At 42.3% G+C, this 12,727-nt stretch overlaps 2 protein-coding genes across 2 annotated transcripts; one reads left to right on the top strand and one right to left on the bottom strand.

Moving 5' to 3' along the window:
- The first annotated feature begins 1,100 nt into the window (after positions 1-1,100).
- atp5f1b (ATP synthase F1 subunit beta) lies at positions 1,101-4,603 on the top strand. The gene is made up of 10 exons (XM_055059008.1): positions 1,101-1,252; positions 1,934-2,110; positions 2,186-2,360; positions 2,448-2,569; positions 2,820-3,004; positions 3,095-3,253; positions 3,333-3,455; positions 3,598-3,810; positions 3,892-4,093; positions 4,168-4,603. Exons 1-10 carry the CDS (start codon positions 1,150-1,152, stop codon positions 4,263-4,265), a joined length of 1,557 nt encoding a protein of 518 aa, XP_054914983.1. The 5' UTR covers positions 1,101-1,149; the 3' UTR covers positions 4,266-4,603.
- A 539-nt stretch (positions 4,604-5,142) lies between these two features.
- On the bottom strand, positions 5,143-9,116 carry LOC129378638 (retinol dehydrogenase 7-like). The gene is made up of 5 exons (XM_055059009.1): positions 8,939-9,116; positions 6,462-6,776; positions 6,115-6,373; positions 5,865-6,028; positions 5,143-5,795 (listed from the first exon to the last, which is right to left on the bottom strand). The coding sequence occupies exons 1-5, from the start codon at positions 9,099-9,101 to the stop codon at positions 5,572-5,574; spliced, it is 1,125 nt and encodes a 374-aa protein (XP_054914984.1). The 5' UTR covers positions 9,102-9,116; the 3' UTR covers positions 5,143-5,571.
- Between the last annotated feature and the right edge of the window lie 3,611 nt (positions 9,117-12,727).

Raw genomic sequence — 12,727 nt, 5'->3', positions numbered from 1 at the left:
TGAGAAGTGCGTATGACACAAAGGTAAACACACAGGAAAGCGCTCATTTTATTAATTATTATGCTGTGTTGAGGGGGGCCTCGTTTTTTACAGTGCACCACTGGCTCCCTCTAGCGTCGCTGAGCAGAAATTCAAGTCTCAACAAGTCAATTTCTCCTTTCACTCAGACATTATGTACATAACAGTAACACGACTATTGTTTACTTGTAAAAAAGCAAACGTGTAAGACGGTGGACAGCTAAATAAGAACTCCTTGGCTCACCAGGCGCCTGTGTGAAACCCGGTAGGGACAGCATCATGATGTGGGGATGCTTTTCCTCTTTTCCTCTGGAGGGACAGGTGAGCCGGTGAAAGTTGAGTTTGTTGTTGTCCTCGTCAGCGTTGACCCAGATTAGAATCCTGACCTCGGTACCCATGTCCTGTTTACTGTCAGAAAAAAAAAAAAAAAAAAAAAGCTGAGGGAACAATGGAATTACAGAGAAGGAAAACACTTGAACATTTTGTAGAAACTGAACTACAACGCGAAACACACTCTTGTTAAAATAGCAGCTTTTAGTTGTTTTTTTTTCCTGGTTCATACACCTCTGTACAATGCAGCCAAGCGCCCCGGAGTCCAGCTAATTACCCGGTTATTTGACTCAGGTGTGCTGATGAAGAGATACTTGTTACCTGCAGGACACTCCTGGTTTTAATCCCATACAGCTCTATTAAACACATGATAAAAACATCAGTGTTCAGATGTACAGGAGAGTATGTTTAAGCTAAGTGTAGCTGAGGCTTAATATATTCTGTGCTGGGATACATTTCTCGAAGGAAATTCAGTGTCGCATTTCTCTTGAGAAGCAGGAGAAACACTCCCCTCCACAGCAAAACCTGGCCTGTTTTACCTTGTTGGTCGTGGCAGTCAGAATTAGATGAACGACACATTTAAAAGAACATATTAAACGTGTTTAACCTTTTATTTTAGCAGTCCCATTCACTGCCACACAGTCCAGCCGGACGGAGGACAGAATAAAGTCATCAGGTTGCGTCTGCGCATGCCCAATTTAAAGGCTTCGAGATTTCGCGCACGCGCAGTCCGCTGGGGCGCTCAGCGATTTATAAAGCCCTGAGTCTCTCCGTCTCCTTCCACCTTCAGCCATTTTAACCATGTTAGGAGCTGTGGGACGCTGCTGCACCGGGGCTTTGCAGGCTCTCAGGCCTGGGGTTCAGCCTCTGAAAGCCCTCGTTGGATCCCCGGCCGTCCTTTCGCGTGAGTCCCCTGCGGGCTGGGCGTTTTTCGAGAGGAAACTTTGCATTAAGATGTTGCTGATCGTCCGAGAGGGCAGCGCTTGCGTTAGCTGGCGCTAGCAACACGCTGGCTAGCCTGCCGGTGACGTACAGGCCTCTGTGATAAAATGTTCGATTTTACTTTAGTTTAACCTACTCGGAAACATAACATTCATATATAATTACTTACAAGCTTATATTGAATAATGGGTTGCATTAGAAAACAATCGGGCTGTGCAGTTTGTAAAGTTATTAGAAATGACCTTTGTGAAATGACATGAGGCGCTGCTAGGCTAGCAGATTAGCAAGGTTACGCGGTCCTCTGCAAAGAAATACGCAGTTTTTCTTTGCAATCGTCTAACATAAACGATTAAAGAGGACAATTTTGAACTGTACACTTGTTAGACTATGTCCGGGTGAGTTTAGGAGCTGCAGAAAGTGTTAACTCGAGTCCACGTCATTCATTTGTCATTCAAAACACAGCTTCCAATGGGGCGAGGATGTATTTTTATATTTTCTCAACATGCAAGGTAATATTTAATTTGTTTTAAACCTGCAGAAAATGCTGATAAAGAATTCTACCAGTAAATATTGCGATCGGATTGTTCCTGCGCGTAAACAACAGTGTTATTCACGCAAGACTCAATTGTGTATCCATCCGCAGGCAGGGACTATGCTGCTCCTGCCGCCGCCGCCGCCAGCGCCGCCACGGGCCGCATTGTGGCTGTCATCGGCGCCGTCGTCGACGTCCAGTTCGATGAGGGCCTCCCTCCCATCCTCAACGCCCTGGAGGTCACCGGCCGCGACTCTAGGCTAGTCCTGGAGGTCGCTCAGCATCTTGGTGAGCCTTAAATCTCCAACTCTCAAAACTATTTCATGTTTCCAGAAGCTTGCTGATCCCGCTTGCTGCTCACAGGTGAGAACACCGTGCGTACCATCGCTATGGATGGTACCGAGGGTCTGGTTCGCGGACAGAAGGTTCTGGACACCGGTGCCCCCATCAGAATCCCAGTGGGCCCCGAGACCCTGGGGAGGATTATGAATGTGATCGGCGAGCCCATCGATGAAAGGGGTCCAATCAGTACCAAACAGTGCGTCAAAGTAAAATTTCCATAATATCGAAGTATTCTATTCACACCTAAGGATTAAAAGGAACTGTTTGACCCTTTGTCCCTTAGGACTGCACCTATCCATGCTGAGGCTCCCGAATTCATCGACATGAGCGTGGAGCAGGAGATTCTGGTGACTGGCATTAAGGTGGTGGACCTGTTGGCTCCTTACGCCAAAGGAGGGAAAATTGGTATGCATTAGCATTAAAAGAGTAGTTCAGTTTTTGAAGGGGTTGAGGGTAATTAAAATAAATTTGAAGCATTTTCCATTTTGATGTGTTGATTCCAGTTTTTCTTAAATATCTATAAATGACAGTAAATGCAATTTTTGCGTTCAGTGGAGCTAGTTCTCCTTTCTTTCCAAAAGGCGTTTTAGGCAAACAAATAAAATTCCTAAAATGGGACACTATTTTTGGAAGGTGACATTGCTTGTGGTTTCAGGGCTGTTCGGTGGCGCCGGAGTAGGAAAGACTGTGTTGATCATGGAGCTGATCAACAACGTGGCCAAGGCCCATGGTGGTTACTCCGTGTTCGCCGGCGTGGGCGAGCGGACCCGCGAGGGAAACGACTTGTATCATGAGATGATTGAGTCTGGTGTCATCAACCTGAAGGACACCACCTCTAAGGTGGGGCTCGAACTCCTCAAAGAAGTAACGCAGCCACCATGCAGTAATGAGACAGGCAGATTAAAGTCTGGGGTTTTATTCCCCCTGTAGGTGGCGCTGGTGTACGGACAGATGAACGAGCCCCCAGGCGCCCGCGCCAGAGTGGCGTTGACTGGACTGACTGTGGCCGAGTATTTCCGTGACCAGGAGGGTCAGGACGTGCTCCTCTTCATCGACAACATCTTCCGCTTCACACAGGCCGGTTCTGAGGTGTGTGCGAGTAACACGGCTAAGGAATATTCACCAAGGAGAAGGTTTTTGCTAAAAGAAACACCTACTGCCCCCTCAGGTGTCTGCCCTGCTGGGTCGTATCCCCTCTGCTGTGGGTTACCAGCCCACTCTGGCCACTGACATGGGTACCATGCAGGAGAGAATCACCACCACCAAGAAGGGTTCAATCACATCTGTGCAGGTAAACATTAATCAAAAACACGATCTCAAATCTACTTAATGAAATTACTTATTTTTGCTGCACAGAATTAAGCAATATCTACTTTTCTGGGGGGGGAAATAATGTGATCAAAGAAACTTGAAGCCAAACTTTTTCTCTGCAGGCCATCTACGTGCCCGCTGATGACTTGACTGACCCTGCTCCCGCCACCACCTTCGCTCACTTGGACGCCACGACTGTACTGTCCCGTGCCATCGCCGAGTTGGGCATCTACCCTGCTGTGGATCCCCTGGACTCCACCTCCCGTATCATGGACCCCAACATCGTCGGCGCTGAACATTACGACGTCGCCCGTGGCGTGCAGAAGATCCTTCAGGTTTGGGGATGCTACATTGTTTTTTTTTGTCTTTATGAAGACCTATTGGATAGTCAAGTTAATTGGTTAGCCTTCTTACAGGACTACAAGTCCCTTCAGGACATCATCGCCATCCTGGGTATGGATGAGTTGTCCGAGGAGGACAAACTGACTGTGGCCCGCGCCCGCAAGATCCAGCGTTTCCTGTCTCAGCCCTTCCAGGTGGCTGAGGTCTTCACAGGCCACTTGGGCAAACTGGTGCCCCTGAAAGAAACCATCAAGGGCTTCAAGAGCATCCTTGGAGGCAAGTATTGTAAAAAGCATGTTTGCATTTCAGCTGAAACGTACACTTAATAACTATGCTTCTTGTTGATCCAGGCGAGTATGACAGCCTGCCCGAGCAGGCCTTCTACATGGTCGGTCCCATTGAGGAAGTGGTCCAGAAAGCTGAGAAGCTGGCTGAGGAGCACTCGTAAACACCTGAACATTCTGAGCAGAGAGGGGGAGGGTCCTATGGTTAGGAGCACTTGGTTTGTAAAACATGTCAAAAATACAAATGTACCCGTTTTGTTGCCCTGAAGAAAGTTCTATTTAATGTTTCCAGTGAAAGATGGAATAAATCACTGTCTTTACACAAACAGACTTGTCAACCGCATATTTCATAAGCTTTAGCTGTAATAGAGGCCTGTTCCTTGAGAAATCTTATGAAATGTTTGTCCTCTACTGTGACCACAAGATGGCATACTTGAGCTGTAAAACTGAGTTGTGTTGCAGATTGTTACGTTTGGAAATAAAACGGACAAATAATTGGAAACTTTTGATTGTCACTTCTTGTGGTAAGGAAATGTGCTTTAAAGTAATGTTTAGGGAAGAAAGTGGAAATTTAAGGTTATTTTAAAACATTAAAGTCTAATTTTGCAAGGCACTGTAGGTATCTGGGAAGACACTTGAGTAGATTAATCTTAGCTTTTTAGTGGGTGGTGGAAAGGTTACCAATATTTCAGCATGAGAATATAAAACCAACACAGATCAGAGGACATCTTGGACGTTTGACTAGTGAAAAATTACTATTCCAAGCTGACTGCATTTTATCAGATGACAAGGATCTTAAAAAAAAAAAAGTTTTTACATTTATGGTAAGCTGGAAAAAAAATCTGAAGTCTTTCCCAAACCACTCATCCATAATTCTGCATGATTACGCTAAAAATTGTGAATGTCCCAGAAAACTTGGACCATGCAATTTCTCAGGCTCTACAGACCGCAGCCAGCATGTTGAATCTTTCTGTAATTTTAAAGGCATAAACTTAACTCTTTAACCTATTTGAAAGAAAAAAATGAGACTGCAGCACAGTATAGTTTTTCAAACTTGTATTTGAACGCTACTTTCAAACAAATGTTTTGCCATAAAGGAAATGCATTTAAAAAAATCCATACCAATTGTCGAGCACGATGGTGGAGGGGTGGTGATTGGGGCTTATTTTGAGCCAAAGACTGGATTATCTAACATCTAAAGGTCGGACTGATTTCTATGTGCACAGACTAGCCTAATTTCGTTACCAAATTGAAAGCAGATTGGACTTTTTATTGCTTTTCTTTGACCTTTAACACCTGACTATCATGAATGTGGAGAGTTTACTTTAAGCAGCAGATAGGGTGGCCTTGACAGTGTCCTTGAGAACAGCTCAACCTTATTACAGTGAACAATTCAAGATTAAACCGACTACTAATATTGAAACATGCATTGTCAGCTAAGATGTACAGTGATAATGCATAGATGGAGGGTTACTGTAATTTCTTAGCAATAGGAATGGCATTACTCAGGAAGAAGTAATCAACAAAACAGGTTGGCATGTATGACATTGGCAGCCAGAAAAACTTGGCGTCCCAGCCGGGGGAGTAACGCTTGCGCGGCCAGGTGGCGGACACGGCGTGCTCCATGCAGCTGACCACCTTCATCAGATCGCCGTCACTCATTTGGGTAACTTTTTCTTTTATTACGTCTTTGGCTGGAACGAAAGATGAGTCAGCCGAAGCAAATAAAAGAAAATTGACATGAGCGAAAAGTTCACGCTTACATTTTTGGACGTATTCAGCCCCGTAGTCGTCTTTGACGTCCTGCGGCAGTCTGTCCCACAGCGTTTGGACGTTCTTGATGTGGAGTTCGCTGTCTGTGATGCTGGTCTTGAAGAATCCCGGCTCAATACAGAGGACTTTGACACCAAAAGGAGCCAAGGTGAACCTGAGGAAAGTATGCCATCTTTGTCAACACTAAAAGGCCCGTGTGTCGGCACAGTAGTACTTTTATAGCGCGGGTTAATATTTCACCGGAGGCTGTCGTTGAAAGCCTCGACGGCAAACTTTGAGACAGGGTACGGGCCTCCAGTGACACAGATCCTCCCAAACACACTTGCGACATTCACCACTCTGCCCCTGGCCTTCTTTATCAGAGGCAGGACGCTCAGCGTGGCTCCTATCACCCCGTTCAGGTTCACGTCCAGCATCGATTTGTAATCGTCGAGGGTATGCCAGTCACAGGGGCCGGAGGGAACAGCAACACCTGCATTGTTTACCAAAGCCCAGAGACCTGCAAGGAACCCAAATACATACAACCTTGAACAACTTGCTAAATTTCTCAAATGAAATGCCTGTCTGTCCATCTACAACCAACTCACCATGAACTCCAACTTTGTCCTTAATCATGGCTGCAACTTTGGCCAAGCTCTCCTTTGACGTGACATCCAGGTGTGTTGTGATCAGATTGCTGGAGCAGGCCTTCTTCAGCTCCTCCTCTCCCTTCTCAGTGTAACACCCGGCAATCACTCGGAAGCCTATCTTGTCCAGATGGCGAGTCAGAAGGTTCCCGAATCCGGTGTCGCAGCCCGTGATGTACACATACTTGTTGGCCTTGTCACCGACCCTGGGGAGCTCTCTGATCCAGCGGAACAGGCAGAAGAGTACGGCCAGGCCGAGAAGATACAGGAACATGTCTGTAATGTAAAAGAATGGTGTAGGGAAATGTACATATGAATAACGGATCTCAATATTGGTCCACTTTTACAACCCTATTTTTTCTGAGAACATAAAAAATGCAAAGATTTTGCAAAAAGATTCCCATGACTTTTAGAAGAAACATCTGAAATGTAATTCTGGTGCAGGGGCAACAGTTTAAACAAAGTTTTGTTCCATAAGACCCCTCCAATGATTTCAAGATTAAGAATATACAAGGGCAAGGCTCCTTTTATTTTTAACCTGTTGGAAACAACTGCATTTTGTAAAATCTCAGATTCCTTTTCTGACATGCAAATGAATTCAACAACAAGAAAGTTTACAACAAAAACAAGCTGAAACTAAAGAAATCTAGATGGGGGCCAATACTGAAGTCAGACACAAGTAAATACAGGTATGTCCCAACCTTCCAGCAGACATTGACACACAGGATGCATATCTGTCTGCACAGATATGCATCAGTCATTGGGTAGGAATGTTGGTCATGGTGGAATGGATAGGGTGGGTTCATTTGGGTGGGTTTCTATATTCACATTCAGTAATTGCATTCTGGATTATTTTATTTAATTTTTTATAATCTTGCCCTTAAAATCTGATGTTTTTGTAGTAAACTGAACCAGCCGGTCAATTTGTGTTGTATGACACTGTTAAGAATTAAAAAGATGAAGAACTTGATCTTAGCTCGTTAATTAATTCTTAGTCCCGAATTCCTGTGTCTGTGTAAGTGTGCAGAGAGAAAAGAGCAATCGTACGACGTCAGACTTCAGATATTCAGAGTTTTATCCAGAGAAAATCAATGCAAGAAGAATGTTACAATAATCATCTCACCTAGAACATCAAAAGTCCAAGACATTACAGAACAGAGACAAAGAACTGAGTAAAAAAGACAGAAGATGCATCCTCCGGGAAACTCTCACCCAGCACAAAGAGATTCCAACTTCTGCTGTAAACCAAATCATTTTATAGAATGCGTAATCTCATCATTTAAATATATGCATTAGGAGGTGTGTTCTTTTCCTTTGTGTGGGCTGTCTTAATGTTAATTTTATTACCTCCTGCTAAAGAGCCCCAAAAGCAGATATACGGCAAACCCTTCTCGTATCAGCCGCTGTCCAGTTTGATATATGATTGCAGCTGCAGCGCTATCTCTGCCTCAAAATGTTTCCACAAGAAAGTAGTTTGTATTTTTAACCAAGCTTGCACACAATGTAATGCTAAATAATGACTATAAGTTTGGATCTAATAAGTAACTATTTAAAAACATGCTTAAAGAAATATAGTTAATTCTAATATAGATAAAATTATTTATAAAAGGTTTTAAGATCCTAGTGAACTTTTGAACCATGCTCAGGAATTTGTTAATTGCCTGGCATACAGGCTCCTTATCTCAAGAGATCCAAGGAGTCTAGGCCTATGTTTTCTGTTTCTTCTGTCTGATCCTCCTTTTAAGAATTTATCTGCGTTTCAGAGATTGAGCCGTTGTTTTTAGTTTCATCTAAATTTATATGAACCTAGAGTGTACTTTAACTTTCTATGTTATATTTTATATGTGTCAAAGCTATCCTGTGCAGTATTGTGCTAACTTAAAATTCTATGTCAACAACACAAATTCTGTCCTGCAGCTGATCACTTGAGTCCACCTCACTGTCTGCAATCACCGGCAGGTCGATAATACAAACTTTTATTATTTACTGATAGCCTTCCAACACTTAGTGATCCATCTAGATTTCAAAATCACACGTGGCCAAGAAAATGTGGTTCATTTTATTTGTTTTATTTGGCATGAACGTTCTTCCGTACATGGAAGTTCTAGGGGGGAGATTATGAGCTCACTTCCCCCGCACACACACATTCTTCTGTCCTAACAGACGAAACCTTTTACGAGATAATAAATAAAACCACAGGCTGGAAAAAAAAAGTTACATTTATATCATTTCTCTCTGTTACTTGTGGTCAGAAGGTCAAATATGGCGTCGCTCTCACTATTTTTTGTGAACAACAAGAGATAAAAAACCAAAACAAAAACAATTTGCACCGGAACAAATTAAAGTAAAACTCACTTCCTGTCTGTTCTCATCACTTTGTCATTTTCTAAATCCCAAAGTGATCACGGGTCACGGAAAGGTGGAACAAGAGGTTTTACCTGCAGCAGAGCGACGTCCGCGGGCTGTCCGTCTCCTGCTCGAGTGGACCTGATGGGACAGAGTCAGGAATCGAAGTCCTGATGTCGAAACAGGGAAACAACAACAGGCGCCCCCTGCTGAAGAGGGAAGGAATTGTTTGGTCCAGTCGTTCTGTTTTTTCATTCATTCCTTTGCAGTTCCTATTAGTTTTCATTTACTGTTTCATTCATAGTTGAAATGGTTTAAATTCTGCTAGAATGGGTTTCATGGTTATCCTGTGGTGAGTGTTTTTTTTTTTTTTGGCGCCCCCTACTGGTTGCCTATAAAAGGAGGAAAAACTGCGGATTCCACACAGTCTGTTGGGCATTCTACTGTGGTAGGTCATCGAGTCCAGTTCCTTTCTGAACAGTAGTGGTGGTTGTGCTCTGAGACTAACGTGGAGTTTTGTTGCAGTCACCAGAACTGGTGGACCAGTAGGGAGGCTTACTGTGTTTTTCACTATTGACACTCATGACATATTATGTTAAATGTCAGAAATTTATGTTGTCAGTTATGTTGTCAGTTATTTTTCAGTTAAGTTTGTCAGTTTGTTTATTATGTTGTCGGTTTGCTATATTTGCCTGTCTGTCTGTTTCAGTTAGAGGTTACTGTTAAATAGTTTATTAGTTAAATTTGACTGCTGTCTATGTTTATTTTCCTGATTTTATTTATTTATAAGAGAAAGATTGTATGAATTTTATTTGAAAGTTGTGTTATCAATGAAAATCCACTATACGATCACCTGTTATAAAAATGTATTTGTAGTGATTATTTGTTTTTCACTATTGACACTCATTACCGAAATTCACCCAACTGGTCTCCGCTGTGTGCTGTATGTGGGGGAAAAAGTCACATATAAATATATATATATAAAATGAAATACAATGAACTACAGAGCAATAGCTCCCAATGACAAGGTGGCAATTAAACGTAGCTAAAATGCACAATATCAATAACGATAATAGTTAAAAACACATAAAAATTGTTCACAAATCACTGTGTATCATATGTCTAATATGTCAAAAAAATAATACTTGTAAAGAAGAGACAGAGCTGGTCCTTAAATACACACCCCCTTAAAAACATCCACAGGGAACTTTGTTTACAGGAGAGAGAAAGAGAGAGAGAGAGAGAAAACCTTTAATGGATCAACATCCTCATGAGAGTAACTCTGAGCCCAAACTGCATATTCACCCTGAAGATCCCATCGAAAGAGTCACCCAGCAGGTAGCGAACTGATGAAACCTGCTGAAATCTGCAGCAGGAACCTCCCCATCATCACTTTCTGGTCTCCGTCCAGCAATAACATTCTTTGGCTTCCAGTCTGTTTACAGTCTGCTGCTGAACGCGTGTCCTAACTCAAGTTGTTCAGACTTCAGCGACGCAAAAAGTGCATCTGGAGTAAACTGCTGCTGGACTTCCTTAGGTCTCGATGAGGCCGATGTCGAGAAATGCAGAGCCGGTGGGAAGAAGGAGCAAAATGCTTTTATTTGGTTTTGTGTTTCTTCCCATGAACCCTTTGAGATCGTTTGTCCTCCCACACCAAACACAGAGGAATGAGGAGTAGCAGCTTTCTGTTTTGACCTTTTAGAGTTTTTCATTTAGCTCTTGAGGCTTAATTACAACAAAGTTCTAGAAAAGTCCTATAAAAAGGTTGCGGTTGTTTATTACTTTCCATCAATGTCACCAAACAGAAGAGTGTTGATCAGGGGGCGGGGGGGCTATTAAAAGTTTCCATACGTCCCCCTTAAACCATTTCACTTTTTAAAGTTTTGAGAAGAAAAAAGTGCTGAAAGACAGTTTCCTATAACTCTTATGAGAGCTACAGACATTGATTCTTACTTTTGAAATGCTGTCAGTCTGCCCAGAACTGTAATGATGTCTCCTTGAGTGGGATGCTTCTCACATTTCTACCACCAGGTGGCAGCAGTGTAGTTTCCTGATCACTGCTTGCATTCCACTCTGCAGATGAAAAAGAAAAAAAAAATCATACCCACAAAACAAAACAGCAAATACTAATAATTATTATGCTTTCAAATTCTTTCAGACGTGTGTCTAAAAACTGCTTTTTAAAAAATATTAATTTATTACATTTTCTGAGCAATATCACATATAAAAAATATCTGAAGTGTTTTACAGACAGTGGTGCTGGTCATGCAGGTCCTGGCAACATTTAAAGGCTGGGGTTGAACGACCGTCTGGTCACCACCACTCACTTGTTTTCATGTCCATATAGGTCAGGATGATTGTCGGAGTATTAAACAGGAGAATTACACTGATAATAGGTGAAATAAGAAATGAGGCTCATATGTTTCAAATGATCCTCCTGCTCAAATTTCCCCATTAAGCACATTTGTTTCTTTTGAACCAATGTCAGCAAAGCATGAACTGGTTTCGACTGTTTATTCAGCTGCTCACATTTCTGTTTGCTTTCGTATGAAAATTTATTCCTGCGAAGACAAAACCCTACGCCAGAGGTCAACTAAAATGTTCAGTTTGCTCCTCGTAGTTTCCTTTGAATGCTCACTAGTAATACTTGGCGTTTTGTGGTGCATAAGTGACCGGGTCGCTGAGGGCAAAAACCTCTAGTGCACTGGCAACCCGTTTTGGAGACAACTTTGCAGAGGACAATAACCCTCCTGTGTCCCCCATGGCAATTAAATATATATATATGTATTTAATATTTGGCTGTGTTGAGGAAAATGCCATCAAATTTGGCCAGGTTATAATTTTGTGGTGAATTTGAACTTGCCATCCTTTCAAAATGTCATCTTTTGCTGCTCTACACAAGATTGGAGGCGTTATTTTATAAAAAAAAAAAAAAAAAAAAAATTGTGACACCCCTTATATTTATATATATGCCAAAAACATATTGTTAAAAAATGTAGTGGCGACAATAAACTGTCACTGGCAAACGGTTATACAGTTATAACCATAACCAAATATTGATGAAACTGACTTTGTGACTTAAGCAGTGATGTGTGCCGATATAATAAAACTGCAGCAGCACTATAAAGAACAAAGATACGTTCTAAAAGATTTTACAGGTTTCTATAAAAAAATTTTTTTGCTATATTTTTGTCTCCAGAGCTGTAAACTGAGAACCTGTGAACATTATCGCTGAAAGGTTTAAGTCATTCTGTCCAAAAAGTAAAACTAATGGATACATTACAGCACATATGTCAAAGTTAAGGCCCAAATTAACTATCTGTGGCCCCCAGGATGGTATTTAATCACTAGTAGAACTGGCCCGCAGGCCACAGCCGCCCGCTGGCGTTTTGCACGCACCAACACTACATTCCCCACAATGCAACAGTAGCCCGAGAAGCCGCTGAAGCGCGAGCGGCTTCAGGTCCTCAAAAATGGCCTCCTGGACGTTGAGAACTGAGGGTTTCAGGTCAGGTGGGAGGCAGACAGTGATGTCCACTTCTTTCAGTAACTTGTAATCTAAAGCGTTTCTATTTCAAATCATCTGTCAGACTACAGCTACTTATCGAAACCACTTTGCGTGACTATTTTTATTTGTCCCGCTGTGTCTTTGTTAATACATTACCTCTCAATGACGTCAAGCTTCCCCTTGCGCTCCAGAAAATAGCAAACATGGAGGCTAATAACAGAGCAATAAATGTGAAAACAACGACGAATGAACAAGTCCCTGAAGTTAATTACTATTAGAACGTCATTATAATTATTAATATTAATATAAGTGTGTGATGGAGGGTTTAACATCCTTCTTAGATTTGGACCACACAAAAACACGCACAAATTAC

The sequence above is a fragment of the Poeciliopsis prolifica genome, unplaced genomic scaffold (assembly GCF_027474105.1).
Source record: "Poeciliopsis prolifica strain line A6 unplaced genomic scaffold, Auburn_PproV2 SCAFFOLD053, whole genome shotgun sequence".
NCBI lineage: Eukaryota > Metazoa > Chordata > Actinopteri > Cyprinodontiformes > Poeciliidae > Poeciliopsis > Poeciliopsis prolifica.
This window is presented reverse-complemented; position numbering and strand designations above follow the sequence as displayed.

Coding starts and splice junctions, on each gene's coding strand:
- atp5f1b (XM_055059008.1), top strand. CDS start 1,150: ATGTTAGGAGCTGTGGGACGCTGCTGCACCGGGGCTTTGCAGGCTCTC. Junction 2,111..2,185: donor GGAGGTCGCTCAGCATCTTG/GTGAGCCTTAAA, acceptor TGCTGCTCACAG/GTGAGAACACCGTGCGTACC. Junction 3,254..3,332: donor TCACACAGGCCGGTTCTGAG/GTGTGTGCGAGT, acceptor CTGCCCCCTCAG/GTGTCTGCCCTGCTGGGTCG.
- LOC129378638 (XM_055059009.1), bottom strand. CDS start 9,101: ATGAAAAAACAGAACGACTGGACCAAACAATTCCTTCCCTCTTCAGCA. Junction 6,374..6,461: donor GGACAAAGTTGGAGTTCATG/GTGAGTTGGTTG, acceptor GGTTCCTTGCAG/GTCTCTGGGCTTTGGTAAAC. Junction 6,029..6,114: donor GCTTTCAACGACAGCCTCCG/GTGAAATATTAA, acceptor TACTTTCCTCAG/GTTCACCTTGGCTCCTTTTG.